Source organism: Xenopus laevis, chromosome 8S (assembly GCF_017654675.1).
Source record: "Xenopus laevis strain J_2021 chromosome 8S, Xenopus_laevis_v10.1, whole genome shotgun sequence".
NCBI classification, from domain to species: domain Eukaryota; kingdom Metazoa; phylum Chordata; class Amphibia; order Anura; family Pipidae; genus Xenopus; species Xenopus laevis.
The window spans coordinates 27,223,020-27,240,056 of NC_054386.1; the positions used below are offsets into that span (position 1 = coordinate 27,223,020).

Consider the following 17,037-nt stretch of genomic DNA (forward strand, 5'->3'; position numbering starts at 1 on the left):
TTATTGATTTGGCCGCCTGAATGCCTACTCTCTGATCTCTCCATTGTTGTCTGTATAACTGCAGTTAAAAGTATACTCACAGTATTGTCATCCGGAATGTAAGCCCAGCAATCTGCACCGTCTGTTATAGTAGAAAACGGTGTAGTTGTATTTGTTTGTGGAGCTGTGCTGATTACTATGCTAGTAGTTTAAAGACGCGATACGGAATAATGAAAATGGCGGCCCACAATGACGTCAGGACCTCATGAGCAGTTGAGTCTCCGTATTCGCGCCAAAAGGAGAAGTGTGCCAAACATTAAGCTGTGCCCTTTTCCAAAATGGAGCGGTCTGCTTGCCTGAATGCAGGACATTGCGCTTGGATCCTCCATATGTGCCTGTGCTTACTGAAAGGCCCAGGTAGTGGCTGGGGACAGAAGAACTAGGAAACAGAGATGAAGCCAGCATATATAACCACAGGGAGGGGCCAAGAGACCAATTCTTCTGTCCTGCCTCCAGAGGTGAACCTACACATAACCCATAAGTCTGTATTGACAGGAGGACCAACTAAAGAAAAAAGGTTTTCTTTGCTGCCAGGAAGCACAGTATATAGTATCCACTATCGCTGGCACAGCCGGAGGAACCATAGACTCTACTATTATAGGGATAGGCACCTCCCTCCTCCCATATATATAAATACAAATATACAGAGAAGGAATGCTCTGGGCACACAATAAGCTATACCCTCATACTGTACTGTCTATGAGAATCAATATGGCACCTCCCTCCTCCCATATGTATAAATATAAATATACAGAGAAGGAATGCTCTGGGCACACAATAAGCTATACCCTCATACTGTACTGTCTATGAGAATCAATATGGCACCTCCCTCCTCCCATATGTATAAATACAAATATACAGAGAAGGAGTGTTCTGGGCACACAATAAGCTATACCCTCATACTGTTCTGTCTAAAGGAATCTATACGGCACCTCCATCCTCCCATATGTATAAATACAAATATACAGAGAAGGAGTGTTCTGGGCACACCATTCATGTAGGACACTGAGCTCCCACCAGTAAACTGTAAATACCTGCCCCTTTGATTTTACAATCTAATAATCATTGGAGACTAAGGTGACAGGGGGATAAAGTGAGGCTCATGCTGGGATATAAGTCAAGGTGCACCCACTCTCTGCTCCCTCCCCAACGGGCCCCTTCCAGCTGTGGCAAATAATTGCAGTGCAGCCGCCTGTCTCTCTGTGCTAATTTCCCTGCTTTTATTTCAGTGGCTGGCAGAGACAAGGAGTTGCTAGGATACGGGCTGCATTCTTCCCACGTACCAGGAAAAGCCCTAGCTCCTTACCCTCTATTTATAGTGATGCTGTAAGCCCTCTGGAACCACACTAAGCACTGTGGCCATGGCAGTTCCTTGGGCCCCGGGAGCCCTTGAACATACATTACATTGTTCTGGGTCGTCGTACAGTTGACTTGCAGGATACAGAACATTGAGCCAGCAGAGAAAGTGGAATTAAAGGGCAAGTAAGCCTAATATTTAAGTTGGTTCAGTCCCTAGGGCCTGACCACCTATAGGTAGGAGTTTTCTGCAAACTATAAATGGCTGCCCCCCAGTCTCTGCACTAGTCTTGTGTTGAAAAGTTGGCAGCCAACCACCCTGCTCTGATAAATGTGCACTCTTTAAAGGCAAGAATCTTTTTTTTTTTTTTTCTTTAAGGCCAAGTTTAACCCAAGTCCTTGGAGGGCCACATCTGTCATGCAGTTGATCAGCCTCTCAGAAGCACTCTCACAAGAAAGACACAAAGGATTCCACAAAATGAAACAGCATTTTATTTTATCCAATGAAATCCAAGTGTGGGTGTGACAATCTAACAGTATTAGCAGAGCCCATGTAGTGTGTGCGTTATGCGAGTGCACGGCCAAAGCCAGCGATCCAATTGCACTTATGGTGGCTATTAGTTGGGTATCAATCAAATCAAACTGGATTACAGCACGCGGTTCTGTTCCAGAGTCAGATAACAGCACCCCTGCAGTGAATGGCTCAGAACACAAGTGTCATTACAAAGAGAGATTAACTGTTTATTTATGGAGCAAGAGGCTGCAGCACCATATTAATTTTTTGCACTACTGGCCTGAAATAAGGGAGGGAATTTAGGGCCTGCATACCAACACATTACCAAACATGTGGGGCTCAGCACACAAGCAGCATGTTGCCAAAGTCTGGGGGAAGGTTTATTTAGCTATTCCTTTTTTTTTTAAGCAGTACAACAGATGGGAAATGCCTTTTATTGAGCATGTGCAACTGAGCACTAAATGCACTCAGGTGGTGTACAGAGGTACCCTCCAGGGGGGGGGGGGGTATATGGCGCTGCAGGAAAGCACTGGGGTCGGGGGTAGACCAATCCAGTTGAGTGGAAAAATCACGGAATCAAAATGAAGATAAATAGAACTGGAATGATGTATCTGATCAGCAACAGTCTCAGGGGTGCTCACCATGCATGGCCCTGCCACATAAAGCACCTTTTAAACACTACAGGAATAATACAAGCAAACAAACCTGGTCAATCATATTGGATCTGGTATCACCCCCCACCCCCTTTTGCTGGAACAGCACAATTCAACTCACAAAAAGGCCCATGTGGCTCAATAATATGGGAACCTGAAAAACTGCTGATCAAAGCCTAGGGGCTCATTTACATGAACGTCTAATGGAAATAATCCACAGTTTGCTTCAGGTTTACTATCCCATAGCAACCAATCAGATAGTTGACCACTGAATGCTACCTTGTGATTGGTTGCTACAGGTTACTAAACCTGGTACAAACACTGCAGTGTAGATCACATCACCCCTTGGAATACTGGGTAATATTAAAAGGTAAAGTAAGGCAAGCTCTCTACCGAACAATGTGCTCCTGGAGACAATGATGGGAAGAAAGCCAGCTGAGCAAGGACTTTGGCAACAGAATGGCCACCATAATTGTCACAAGACACAGTATATCTTGGGGGTTAAATAAAATTAACACAGATAAGGGGGTCACCGCCAACATTAGGAAACACATCAAGGAAAAAACAGAGGAGGATGAAGTAAAAACAGCAGTTGCTATGCGATTGCAGGAGGCGCCTCCATCTGGCCGAGGGACAGAAGTGCAGTAGCTGGTAATGGTTTCTAGTTCACCCCGTGCTCCTCCTGAGAAGGAACCCACTTTCTTAGTACAGGGTGTCAGAACCATAAAGTCCATGTCCCTCAGAACCAAGGCTGTCCATGGGTTAGACGGAGTGTAAGGTTGAAGCCCGTATCAGAGTTTTTTTTTGGGGGGGGGGGGGGATTTGTTGGTTAAAACAAGAACCTCCACTTTAACCCCTTCACTTCTGCAAGATCCCTGCTGCTTCCACCACCGCTGCTGTGCGTTTGGACCCCTGGTGCAGAAGGTAGTGAACACACAAACTTGATTATTCACTCCAGGATCAATGCGCTGCACCCTGTTTGGACATCTGATGAGGGAAGCAGATATCAGAGTCCATAGAGAGGGAAGAGAAAGCACAAGAGGTGGGCTCCAATAGCATTTAAAGCTCCTCGTACTCTTCCCCTGAGCGTGGCCGGCTCGGAGCCCCCCCTCCCAAAAAGGCTTCCAGCTCATCAAACTCATCCTTCTTCTTCTTGGGCTTCTTCTTCTTGTCTTCCTTGCCATCCTCCTTCTCTTTGCCCTTCTTGTGTCTGCTCTTCTTCTTCGCTTCTTTCTCTTCTTCTGGAGCCTGACAGGACAAAGTCAGAACATGGCAAAGGGAAACTGCATGAAATACGGGCAAATTCCTGGGCACTGACATATGGCTGACAGTGCTGCCCTGGCCCCCTACTCCTCACTTTCTGAGGAGCCCCTTCCTGCTTGTAAAGGTTAGGCTCAAGCCATATGTCAGAACAAAATTCAGCCCCCTCTCAAAATTGGGCCTTGTTCCCCCAGATCTGTATGCTAAATGCAAACTGTGGGTCAGAGTTCCCATTCACTATTTACCTCCTTTACTGTTTTCTTCTTTTTCTTCTTCTTCTCTTTAGAACCTTTGCTGTCTTTATCTAAACAAGCAGAGGAAAGGAAACATTACTGGGGGTGTTACCAGTAAGAGATACCACAGACAAGCAAGACAAGACAGGTTCCTCCATAGTTGTACCTTCCTCATTGTTCTCCTTTGTGCCTTTCTCCTCAAAGCCCAGACCAAAGAGGTCATTGTCCTTTCTGGCTTTAAAGGCTGGAACAGGTTTGGTCACCTCCGTGGGCAGAGATGGAGCAGCATCTTCACTGGAGCTGTCAGACAAGTGGTTTAGGGCTGGGAGCACATCCTGCAAATGTGGGAGACAACAGGGGTTACTCTGGGCATGACAGGGGCTTACTGTGAGCTACAGCAATAGAGAAGCTTAGCTGAATCCCATTTCAACTTAATGTGATTGGCTGTGGGTGAACACAGTTGTGAGCAGCCAATCACCTTGCTAACCTTGGGCAGAATGAAATGATTAAAAATATTGCTTTAAATCTCAACCAGAAGGAATGTTATAGTACTAAAGCCCCTCTAACCGGTCTCTTGGGGACACGACTTGAATCTTCGCTGTCAAAATCTGGATCGTCTATGACAAAAGAAAGCATCTGGTTGGCAATGGGCTCCTCCTGGTCACTGTCAGACTGCTCCTTGGTGCTTGGCTTTCCCCGTGTCGCTTTGCCAGTGGATTGAGCCGCACCGGAAATCAACTGATCAGACGGGGTGTTCTTCTGGGAACGACTCTGAGAAACAGCTTTCTGCTGGGGTTTCCTGATATGATGGAAAGAAAGTGAAAAACACTGTATGTCCCAGTCTCTCTCTATAGATATAATCACTCCCCCTAGTGGTGGAATCTTGCTGTGCAGTTTCATAGGACAGTACTGGATTTCTATTTGAAACACATTTATGACCTTGACTGTGCCCCTACACTGCTGCAGGAACAGATTACTTGTCTGTACAATGTCCATCTTGCCCTGCTTTGATATCTGCAATCTCCCCTGCAAACCCTACTGTGAGCTTATGGGAGAATCAATAGTATCATTGGTTTATTCCGGGGCTTACACAGTACCTCTGGCACTCATCTGCTTCATCTTAATGAGACAATAAATAGGGCTCATTATGTTCTCCTCTCCAAAGGGGGCCACTGCAGATTTATTGCCTGAGTTCATTTCATCTTTAAGCATAGTAGTGGCCACAGACCCACGTTACAAGGAGTCCTACATAAGGGATCCGATATACTGACCAATCGCTGCTATATACCTTATTGGCCAATTGCTTTAACCTAGCAGGTGCAAACGGTGTATTGCGTAGTGTCTGAATGTTTAAGAATATAATGTGTATATTTGTATTTATACATAGACAGAATCTACCAGATTGTTTCCCATAGACAGTACAATATGGCGGTATAGCTTATTGTGCACCCCCATGTCCCAACTTACCATGTTTCTGGCTCTGAGTCAATATCCTCGTCGGCTGTAATAAGTACTGTGTGATTGGGCCCCTCCTCGTCACTTGACAGGGTAATATTCTTGCTGGGGACCACCAGAGCAGCGCTGGGTTTAATTCCCACCCGGTCATCTGGATCTAAGTCATCCTGGAATGCTGCAACCATTGGGTTTGTACTGGGTGCTTCCCCGTCACTGCCATGGGACAGAAAGTGAGTCGTTATTAAAGGACTTATAGAATAATAATGGAAATGGTTCTGTTTCAGAGCCACAATGCTGCCATATTGTCACTTTGCAGATTTTCTGTGGCCAGTAGAGGGAGCATCTGCTATATCCAACTGCCCATCCTGATCCATTCTTACCACTATTTATAATCTCTCTAAATTGGTTATTTGAAAACAAGGCAAAGTTTACCTATCGCTGTCCTTCTGTTCCCTGGGAGATGCTCTCCCTTGCTCTCTGTGTGCCCCACTGTCCTCCAGGAAACTTCGGTCCAAGCTCTCGTCAGGGACAAAATCCTCCACGCTCTGAACCTTCCCCATCTGCTCTGCAGAGCTTACACTGTCTGATGGGAAAGGAAGAGCAAAATAATTCTTAGACACACACACGTTATAATGTTTCTTCTTCCTCCCCAGGTACTTCTGGGGATCAGCCATAACAAAGGTTTGAGGTAAGTGTGCCCTCAGGCTTACCTGTTCTTGCTGGAGGAGTCTCAGGTGTGGCTGAACCAAAAAGCCGCGATATGAACCCCCGTTTCTGTGGAGGTGCTTGGGTTTGAGGAGAAGTCACAGAAAAATTAGGAGAGGCAGCAGACTCAGGTAGGTCGGGCATAGGAGGGGGTGGGGAAGCCCCCAGAGGAGGACTAGCCGGTATGACAGAAGGGAGCTGCAGAGGTGTGCCCGGACTAGAACAGTCTGGTGATGCCGAGTTCATGGCCATTACTGGAGACTGTGAGCCGGAGGCAGGGCTCTGGCCGTTTGTGGCAACTGGGGAAGCCTGCTGCTTGTTCGTTTCTAACATTTCCAGGAAGCTGCAGGGAAGAGAAGGGGGTGCATGAGTTAGAAGCCCCTCTATCTGATACTCCAATACTATGCACTAACTGTAACCACGTACATCTCATAATTCTGATCCTCGGTCTCCTGCTGCACAGACAGCTCCTCTAGCGTGGCGTCAATATCCAGCTGGTTGGTCTCCAACTGCCGTAACAAGGTCTCTCTCTGCAACAATACAATATGGCAGCAGTCACTGGATGCTGGCAACAACTCCGGGAATATCATATTTACCTCCTCCATGAGCTTGCCTACCCAACATGCTTCACTACAGACTATCAAGCACCCACTAGAATATCCCCAAAGCTACCCCAATAACTCCCTACAGACAGAACTTACCTCTGCCATGGATCACGGTTATAGAATAGTTCCCGGCCTACTTTATCAGGGACTTACCTTTCCTGTATGACGTGTGAATAATCTCAAGCACTGTCACACGGCCGGAGCTTTCCAGCCCTGGTGCCGTCAGATAACAGCAGCAACAGGAAAACTGCTCCCACACAGCAATAGTAGGGTTAACCGTCTCCTATTCCTCCCTTATATTAATTAGTAAGGATGTTCCCAGATCAGTTCTTACTCAGATCACCTTACACCAACAGTTATAGTTACCAACTGCTGTCATTCACACAATGCTGCACTCACTGCTAGCCTCCAGGCTAATGGGCTGGGCCCACAACCACCAGTCTGGCAACTCTAGACAAGCCTATAGGCCCTGGCATACTGTACTGTCTAAGGAAAACAATATGGCAGCTCCTCCCATATGTAAAAAATACAAATATACAGAGAAGGCATGTTCTGGGCACACAATAGGCTATACCCTCATACTTTACTGTCTAAGGGAATCAATATAGCACCTCCATCCCATATGTATAAATACAAATATACAGAGAAGGAATTTTCTTTGAACTTCCACTGATATCATTTAGACTGTATGCTCTAATAAACAGTGAACACACAGATAAATTGCATCCATTAATATAGCTGGTTATACTCTTATACATGGGACAGAATATACATGGTCCCGGCAGCAGTCTGTGCAAGTGACAGGATCACAGTAGATACACGGTGTTGCAGCAGACAGGCTACAGCTCTAGACTGGTGGAAGGAAAGGTGGGTGCAGAAGGGAAGGTAGGGACGTGGATCTCACCTGAAGCTGCAGGAAAGGAATATTAAAGAATTTGTGCAAATATTTCAGCCCAAAGCTGTTCTTCATGGAAGACTCAGCATAGCGAATGTAGGAGGAACCGGGGCGTCTGTATAGGGGAAAGCAGAGGAAAGAGGCAAAGCAATATTAACCAGAGAACCAACACACAACAAAGGTACTGAATGGCGCCCTAGATGCTTATGGGAAACTATACAAAAATAGGTGCCCTTCAATTATTGTAAACTGCAACTCCCAGCAGCCCTGAGAGTCTTTCCTGCTAGGGATTGCTGAAGACTGTAATTCACAGCTATTAGTAGACTGCAGGGCATGTGCTGTTCAGCGGAACCAAAGCATCCCACTCACCTGTTCAGATTCTGAATGCACTCCCGGACATCATCAGGCAAGATAACCCGGTGCTCCCCCATGTCACGGTAATTGCCAAGCACACACACCGGCACATCGCTGGGGACTTTAGGCAGTTCCCGCATAATGTATGTAAACGTCCTGGTGAAGAGAGGTTTCTGTTATCACTTCCGCCATGTTAATACAGAATTGAGAAAGACATGGTGACTGGTGAATTTCAGTCTATCAGGCGGCTCCTAGTGACATAAGGGACGACCTACCACTGCTTGGTGATGTCAAACATCATAATAACTCCATTGCAATTCTTGTACACGTCAAGGAACTCTGCATCCAGAGCCATATCAGCGTCCTGGGGACAAACATACGCTTAGAATTAGGGGCAATTTGGGGACAACAAGACAAAAGAACCAGCCTGAAGAACAGGGCTGACTATTTACCTCTTGTGGATCATTCTCCAGTTTCAGGGAGCTCTCGCCCCTCTTCTTACACTTGCCTGGAAGCAGGAAATGGACTCATAAGAATCAACCCATAATCAACACAATAGCTGCCCCAGCATGAGAGTTACCCACTTGGATAAAACTGCCATCACCCTTAATGTCCCCCCAATGCCCAGTAATATACAGAGGTCTGCAGCCCCCCCAACACACACACGCTTACCTTTGTCAACCACATCCCAGACTTCAACCTTCACTATATCATCAGTGGCTGCAACACAAGAAGTGTTAGAGTAACACCAAACATATAGACTGTGCAACACTGACTTTACTCATAATAGGGTTTAATGCCAAATAGTTGCACCCCCTCCCCCCAGGCATAGAGTTGGGCACAGTATGCTTTTTGCTTTAATTGCAGTTCAAGGGCATGGAAAAGATGGGACAGTCTCACTGGAAGATTCTCCTGCACTCATTGGTTCACTGACCCTGGAGAACTCAAGACAGGGCTGTAGTGTGATGTTGCTTTAAGAATGAAAGAATGCTACGTAATTCTATGGTCTGTGGATTACGGCTATTGTCCCATTTTCTTTTACTCCAAGGACAAAATGAACAGTGCATCCCATAATACCTCAGTGCAGCTCCATTACAATGAGCAAAGCAGTCACCTTGTGATTGGTGCAGTGCAGCACAGCTATTCATTAGGGGTGAGACTTGTGACTTTATGATAGGGACTGAGAGGAAAGCCCCCCCCCATCCCTTTAACACTGGAGACAAACCAGTCAGTGAGGGGGAAATTGAGCATGAGTGGAGATGGGCTCAAGGGGGTCTCAATGGAAAAAAACAAAGAGACCTGTTGTCATGTACCTGTACCCCCTGACTCAGCTTGCCCCTCTTACTTTTGTAGTTCCAGTGGATGCTGGTGACCTGAATCTCCTGAGTGGGGATATATTCCTCCACAAACTTCTTCCCCTGCAGCCGGTGCCAGAGAGTGGTCTTGCCGGTGTTCCGGTCACCACGGATCACTATTTTCACTGGAAGAGGAGAGTACAGAGGTGGGAATGGTGTTTCGGGAAGAGTATTGCACCCCTAGTTTATTTTGCTAATGAACCCACAGTAAGTATTTCTATCCTAGAGATATATCTGATACAATAATGATAACAAGGCCTGTCCCGGGGCTGTTACTAGTTATAGAACGGGACTGGGAGGTTGGTACCAGCTGCAGATCTCTTGAATGGTTCATACAAAAATATTTCTCTTTAGTGACCAGGCTTTTTGCACCCAACACACCTCTGTTTGCTAACGGGGACAGGTGTTTTGGAGGCGGGACTGGGCAGGTTAAGGTGTTGGGATCAATGCAAAAGAAACACCTGTCCCCGTAACTATGCAAACACATGACCACGTCTGCACTGCTGCCTATATGTTCCATTAGAATGCTGAGCATGACATGTTTCAGGGGAATGTGACACGCCACTGCCACGTTGATATATGATATATATAGGTGCCGGGAAGCAACTAAACACCCCTTGCCTGACAGGAGACCATTCTAATACTGTGCCTCACAACTGAAGGCTATGGGCTCTGCAGAACATTCCATTCTCCAGAAATACAGCGTATAACCCCCCCCCACCCCCGGACTGGCAATCTGTGGGTTCTGCCAAATGCCAGAGGGGCTGCCACAAGATGCTATACAAAGTCACTATTTAGTGGGCTGGTCGGGAGCTGATTGGGCCGCCTATTTTGGCTCCTAGTCCAGACCTTCCCACCCGTCAGTGGCAGCACAATGCAAGCAGTCACTTGACAGGAATGCAATTATCCCAGTCTCATGGCTCTCCCTGCATCCATGGGGGACTGAATGGTAGGGAACCCCCAACCATTCCAAACAAAATTAGTTGTTTTTCTTTCAAACAGGAAGCTAAAAAAATCCTATTTCCTGTAAAATATATAAACATCAATGTTTCACTTTTGTGTGTAGGCCTGATGCAAATATCCCCTATATTAGACCTGTCCCATTTGCATTGCATTACCTAAAATCCCAGGGTTGCGATGTACTCACCTTCTATTAATAGGAGAACCAGCCGCAAAGTCACCCTGCTCCAATCAACTGAATGAAGAGCACCCAGCACAAGCACTCTCTGGTAAGTGCACATATAGAATATGGCTATAAGTACAGGGTGCCACACATAAAGGGAAAGTGCTCAGGAACCCACAGCAGTACAAGTACTCCCATTTATAGAACTATATACTATATAGGCAGCCTTATGATACCAATGAGATGACAGGGCAATACGTTCTAATGCCAAAGAGTCACCCAGACATATACACACTCCCATAGACTTGGCTCCACTGGGAGGCACATAAGCAACATGACTAGTTGTGCCCACTGGAGTATCAGTCAGATTGCACACTCGGGCATCCATAGTGATTATGGGAGTCACACTACAGATAGACTAAAGGGGGGTGCACTATGTACAGTTTGCTCAGTCCCACATCTTTGGGATCACCAGTCATAAGGCCATGACACAAGAGGCCAAAAAATACTAATATAGCACCACCCCCTATTCACTTACAGATGTCATGCTCCTCCTCTCTGTAAGCTGCAGCAGGTGCTAGTCCCACCCACTGCTTGAGTCACAGACTCCCCCATATGAGCTGCCATGTGCTAAAAGACAATACATGGGTGCAGAGTAAGTAGAGGGCAGGATTAATACCCTGTGATGGTAACAGGGAAGGTGCATCTCTGTAACATGGGGTAACAAATTAATTAGATCATTGAACCAATCGTCTCCCTTGGCAGCAAATCCTTTCCGTCATTACACAGTCTAATAAGCAGGGGTGTCAGACCGTGGGAATGCTGGGAGTCTGGCATCATTACAGGGGTACCACAATGCCAGGCAGATTTTGGGCATGGGGTATACTCACTGTTATACTGCACTCCCTTAGCAAACCTCCTCTGGAGCGTCTGGTTCATGGACTGCAGCCCGGCCGGGATATTCTTGTCCCTGCCTACGGAAGCGTCGGACCCCACCAGTTTCTTCAGGGCAGTGAACATTTTGGCTGTGTGTCAGTGGGGCAATAAGAGTCTGGAAGAAGACACAGTAATATAGAATTGCCCGTGCCCTTCTTACACAGCCACCTGGGAGTCAGGTAACACAGCTGCCAAAGAAACTAAAGCCAAGGAAGGAATGAGGAGGGCACGGGGGGTGGCTGGAGAGTGAAAGCCATCATCTGGGGTGTTCTATCCAATGTCACTTTGTTAGGGAGCAGGGGCAACACAAATCCAGACACCACGTTTAGCAATTAATAGAAAGTCTTATGTATCCAGATGTCTCTTTAATCCACGCTCACCCGCACTGGCCACCATGCTGGACCTGTCGGCAAGTAATAAGTAAAGGTATTGAATAACGCAACACAAGAGACTCAGTTGTTAATCTACAACTTCTGACAGCCTTCAGCTGGGAGCTAAACAAATAAAAGGTAGTGAATTTGACAACACAATGTTACCGACTCTATCATTAGTGCCACTTGCCCAGCTATTGCCCCACCTTGCACTTTGCTTTCCCCCAAATCTTCCACTCCAGAGTTTCTGACCTGGGGTCCCATTATGCCCCAGAACCAGAGCAGTTGTACCACGTACAGACAGTGGCAAGCTGCAGCACTAGTGATAGTCCTGTGTGTTTGCATATTACACAGCAGACTAATGAAAGCAGAGTACTATTTGGTTGCTAGGACTATGGGGACAGGGGGTGCTGGTGTACAGGTGTCAGGGCTGAACCCTGTAATCCTGGCACAGAAGTCCTATAACCTGTAACCATGCCACTGATGCCCTGTTACTCATACAGTAATGCGGGGTTCCAGGACTTCAGTGGCATGTTACAGGTGTCAGGTGTACAGATGCCACGGATAAGGACTGCACTATACGTGTCCCTAGTACCTCCCACTCTAAATACCCTCACTGTACGCCGATACCAAGTCCCCGCATACACGTACCGCCCAGTAGTCCCGCTTCTCCTGGCTCAGCCCCAATTTGCTCTGCACAGCACGCAGTCCCGGCCAGCTGTTTAAACATCCCGCAAGCCCATTAGGGTCCAGCTGCCTGGCTTCTGCCGGACATTCCGAGTCTCGCGAGCGTGTGACGTCACTACCACAGTGCCGTGACGCGTAGACGTGGCCACCGTTGTGGGCGTGGTGAGCTAAGACTGAGTGCGCGGCACTCCGGGAACGCATTTTAGGACATCCTGCGGCGAAATACCCTTTCTTCCTGCGATGTCGCACCCGATGCGCCATTCAGAAGGCATAGGACATCGCAGGAAGGAAGGGTATTTCGCCGCAGGATGTCCTAAAATGCGTTCCGTAATGATGAGTCCCCTAGCGGCAGAGTGCAGCACTGCAGCGAATGTCCCCACCTGCTCCTAATTCGCTGCAGTGCTGGACTCTGCCGCTAGGGGACTCATCATTTCTATGGTTTATGGACACAGGCTGTGGTGTAGCCATGGGGCATCCGGTCAAGCACAGGACACAGCACAGATACATTCATTGTGAAAAATCCCATTGTATGCTACAGAGCTTAGAGGGACTCTTTACCTTTATGTTCATTTTAGTATGTTATAGAATTGCCAATTCTATGCAAGTTTTCTATTGGTCTTATTTTTATAGTTTGTTTTTCTTTATCTCACTCTTTCCAGTTTCAAATGGGGGTCACTGTCCCCATTTAAAAAAAACAAATACTCTGTAAGGCTACATATGTATTGTTAGTGTTACTTTTTATTCCTCATCTTTCCAGTGAGGTCTCTGCTATTCATATTCCAGTCTCTTGTTCAAGTCAATGCATGTTTGCTAGGGGAATTGGTACTCTAGCAACCAGATTGCAACTCGAGAGCTGCTGAATAAAAAGCCAAATAACTCAAATACCACAAATAATAAAAATGAAAACAATAGCAAAGTGTCTCAGAATATCTTTCTCTATATCATACTAACAGTTAAAGTTAAGTCTGCTCACTGGTTACTAGGAGTCACTGTCCCTGGCAACTGAGCAGCTATTAGAATGGCATGTGTGTGGGGGGCTGACTGGGAAGAAACTAATAGTTTAGATAGTTTAGATTGCAAGCTTTTTGTAACTTTTAGGACTCCATAGACGTGCAATATCATCACTTTATCAGAGTGAGTGGCACAACTGAACTGAGCAGTGGAAAAGGCAAACTTAACAGTGCTGACTGGAATCTCCCGGCATGAGACCTTATAGATGTGTATGAACATTGGGATGGGCATATATGAGCCTAAATATACACGTATACAATATATTGTATTCCCTTTCTGTACATTGTGTGTCATGTTGTAGCAAGTGTGTACCAGGACGCAATATGGCAGCTCCCTCCCATATGTGTAAACATGGGGGAGGGGGATGTTATGGGAAACAGGAAGTGACAAATCCTTCTTGCGATATGCGAGAATTTCCATGCACATGATGATGAGGAGGCATGAGAGTAGTGAATGACTGATGGTGGCCAGCGACCAAGGACAGAACTCTTCCTCATCTGATACCAGTTAAGATACAATTCTTGGTTATGATTTCCTTGGAAGACAGCAGTTCATTGTGCCAGAAATCGGTGGCCTGAGTCAGATTAGGGTACTGGCAAAACAGAAGGAAAAATGTCTCCTGCCTCTGAGCAGCCTAGTTTCTATAACCTGGTACAAAGGACCTGGGCCTGGTGCAGTGCCAAGCACTGCCAATCAGAAACTTGCTCACATCATTCTCACTGCAACATACAGATCTGTGCTGTGAGCTGATTGGCTGCTGTGGGTTAGAACAAACTGATTGTCTCATTATAATCAACAGTAACCCCCCAGTAAGTGGCACAGAAGTGAAATGAACCCCCAGAGCAAAACACTCACTGGTCACATGGTTACAGAGCAATACAATATGCAAATATATATTTCTATTTGTTTTTTTTTCAAATTGGCCACTCCCATTATACATAATTAAAGGAGAAGTAGCATTCCATACTTCAGCAATAGAAACAGGTGCATGGCTGTGGGATAACATCCCCTTGGTATGTAGAAGTGCTGCAAGGCAAGTCCATATTGTCCAAAATATGATCTTACAGCTGTTTGTAACCTCCAGTTCAAGCACAGGGGGGCGCTGTTGCACAAAGTTCTGCTGACACGGAGCAGAAGCCAGTCATTTTGCAGTCAGTAAGGGCGCAGAGGTTGCCAGGCTGATTATCTCCCAAACCTACTCCTGCTGTTAGATTGTCCTGGTTATTCCACAACATCTCCACATTGATCCCTCTTCACCTCTGGGGGGAATGAAGACAGGGCCCCTGAAACACGGAGGATGATGCCATTCAATGTGCTCCATTCTCTGGTTCAGCCTAACATGGGCAGCAATAGGAGGAGAGGAGGGATAGGGAGAATGACAGAGCATATATATATATATTTTGTGCATACTGCTACTGAGAAATGCCTTACCCTTTAAACAAAACAGGGATTGTTTGTCCATATATTGCAATATATTTAAGATGGCCAACTACGTCAAAGTCATCCCATATCTGGCCAGTCCTACGCTTAATTTTCATCTGATTCATTAAGAATTCGATTGCTTCATTATACATTTTACAAAGGGACAAAGTTTTACCTGCAACTTACTAGTTGCTTTCAAAGTAAAACACCCAAACTTGGCTGCCCTTTTATTAGACACCAGTGGGATCACCTGACTATAGCTGGGAAGGGTGGGAGCTACAACATGGAGCTGGTCACTGCTCCTATATAACTATAACAAACAAGGGAAAGTTGTGCTCACCACTCATTTTTAAAATCATTAGGCGGGGGTGCAAAATGGGGGTCACTGACCCATCTAAAAAAACAAATACTCTGCAAGGCTACAGATTTATTGTTTTTACTACTTTTGATTATTCTCCTTTCTATTCAGGTCCTCTCCTGTTTATATTCCAGTTTCTTAATTATTATTCAATGCATGGTTGCTAGAGGAATTTGGACCCTAGCAACCAGTTTGCTTATACTGCAAACTGGAGAGCTGCAGAATAAAAAGATAAATAAACCACAAATAATAAAAAAATGAAACCGATTGCAAATTGTCTCAGATTATCACTCTCTACAGTCTATTATACTAAAAGTCCATTAAAAGGTGAACCCCTTTAAAGGGATGAGTTGTGCGTCTGTCTCTGCCTGTGTCACTGCAGGTTTCTTACCCACAGACAGAAGGAGGCTCCACTGCAGGGGATAAGGCAGTTAGTTGTGTCCAGGTGTGTAACGCCCAGACCGGTGAATAGGATAGAGGAAAGTGCTGCATCTGGCACAGAGACAATATTGCCCGTATTTCTGCGTCTTTTCGGTGGAACTCTGGGAAATGAGTCGCGGCAGCGTCTCCTCCTGGGAATTGTAGGAACTTCTGGGGAGTGGTGGTGCTGAGCTGATTCATGGGTGCACCCAAAAAGTTTCCCTGTGCAGCACCAGCCATGGGAGGAAAGAGTTACCATCTTGTTGGACATCCCACCTACAGGTTCTCACTGCACTCAACAGGGTCAGCATCAGGGGAGCACGGGGTACTGCAGTCGGGGGGTTCCAAGAGGTATAAACTTGTCATTATGGGGCGTGGCTTATTTGGATCATGGGTGGGGTTTAAACATAATTGGGTGTGGCTGGATCAGGGGCCGAGTCATAACTGCTCCCCCAAGGGACACAGCTGACCACGACACAACCAACCACCAGGAGGAGCCAGTGTACTGGGGAAAATACATGTGCACAATTGCCCCTAACTTCTTTGCAACAATATCCCCCTCCTCCCATTCATTCAATCCTCTGGGCCATGATGGGCCCCCAGCATAAACTGGCGTCTCCCTGAGAATGCTGGGAGTGTAACCCCCTGGCTTTAGGGATATTGGGTGTACAAGGACCTTCAGCTGGAGAGGGAGTCACATATCTATTGGGCATGGGCTCCATGTGTAGGGTTGACACCTTTTCTGGAAAAAAAATACCAGCCTTCCTATATATTTATATTTTTTCCCTATTAATGACATTGGGATCAGTCATCATTTTTACCGGCCAGGCCAGTAAAATACCAGCCAGATGGCAACCCTGTCCATGCATCACATGGTATAGGGCACCCAGTTGGTCTGCAGGTGCTTAAGCGAAGCCTAATGAGCCCCAGGGCCCTACCTTTACACCCCACACCTCCATCATCAGCTTAGAGCTCAAGTAGGGTTACAGGTTGGTAGGAGAAATGGGTGGGCCAATGACACAAGGGGTGGAGCCACGAGGGGTAAAATTTCAGCAGGGGCATTCATAACCAATAACCCTACAGAGCTGCAGGGCTCACTGGGAGTCAGTGGATTCTGGCTGCAGATACAGGGCTCCTGGCAGGCCCTACAAGGAAAGTGGCCCCTGTTGCAGTCAGCTGGTAGGGTGCCACCTCACCCCTTTTATTCCAGCCACACATTGACCCCCACATTGTGCATGGCTGATTAGCAATTCATTTAGATGCATGCTGCAGCCTGAACTGATTTCTGTGTTGCCATGCATCTAATGAATTGCTGATTAAAGGGCAAGTCAACCCCAAAGTACAA

General features: G+C 46.5%; 1 protein-coding gene across 2 annotated transcripts; it reads right to left on the reverse strand.

The window, feature by feature from the left end:
• Positions 1–1,804: 1,804 nt before the first annotated feature.
• On the reverse strand, positions 1,805–12,654 carry LOC108699873 (rab-like protein 6). Of its 2 annotated transcripts, none has more exons than XM_041575287.1 (16): positions 12,446–12,654; positions 11,378–11,826; positions 9,355–9,489; positions 8,682–8,729; positions 8,462–8,517; positions 8,285–8,373; positions 8,025–8,165; positions 7,665–7,770; positions 6,582–6,685; positions 6,161–6,498; positions 5,883–6,033; positions 5,463–5,663; positions 4,563–4,794; positions 4,162–4,330; positions 4,008–4,066; positions 1,805–3,765 (listed from the first exon to the last, which is right to left on the reverse strand). In XM_041575287.1, exons 2-16 carry the CDS (start codon positions 11,505–11,507, stop codon positions 3,562–3,564), a joined length of 2,163 nt encoding a protein of 720 aa, XP_041431221.1. In that variant the 5' UTR covers positions 11,508–11,826; positions 12,446–12,654; the 3' UTR covers positions 1,805–3,561. The 2 variants fall into 2 exon arrangements, with proteins under 2 accessions (XP_041431221.1, XP_018088004.1); XM_018232515.2 differs by having other exon boundaries at positions 1,805–3,750; positions 12,446–12,653.
• Between the last annotated feature and the right edge of the window lie 4,383 nt (positions 12,655–17,037).

What these genes read in the sequence shown, in the direction of transcription:
- LOC108699873 (XM_041575287.1), bottom strand. Translation starts at nt 11,507, where the DNA reads ATGTTCACTGCCCTGAAGAAACTGGTGGGGTCCGACGCTTCCGTAGGC. An exon ending in GAGGATCAGAATTATGAGAT is followed by an intron (nt 6,499 to 6,581) that starts GTACGTGGTTAC and finishes TCTTCCCTGCAG; the next exon opens with CTTCCTGGAAATGTTAGAAA. An exon ending in GAACAGAAGGACAGCGATAG is followed by an intron (nt 5,664 to 5,882) that starts GTAAACTTTGCC and finishes GTCCCATGGCAG; the next exon opens with TGACGGGGAAGCACCCAGTA.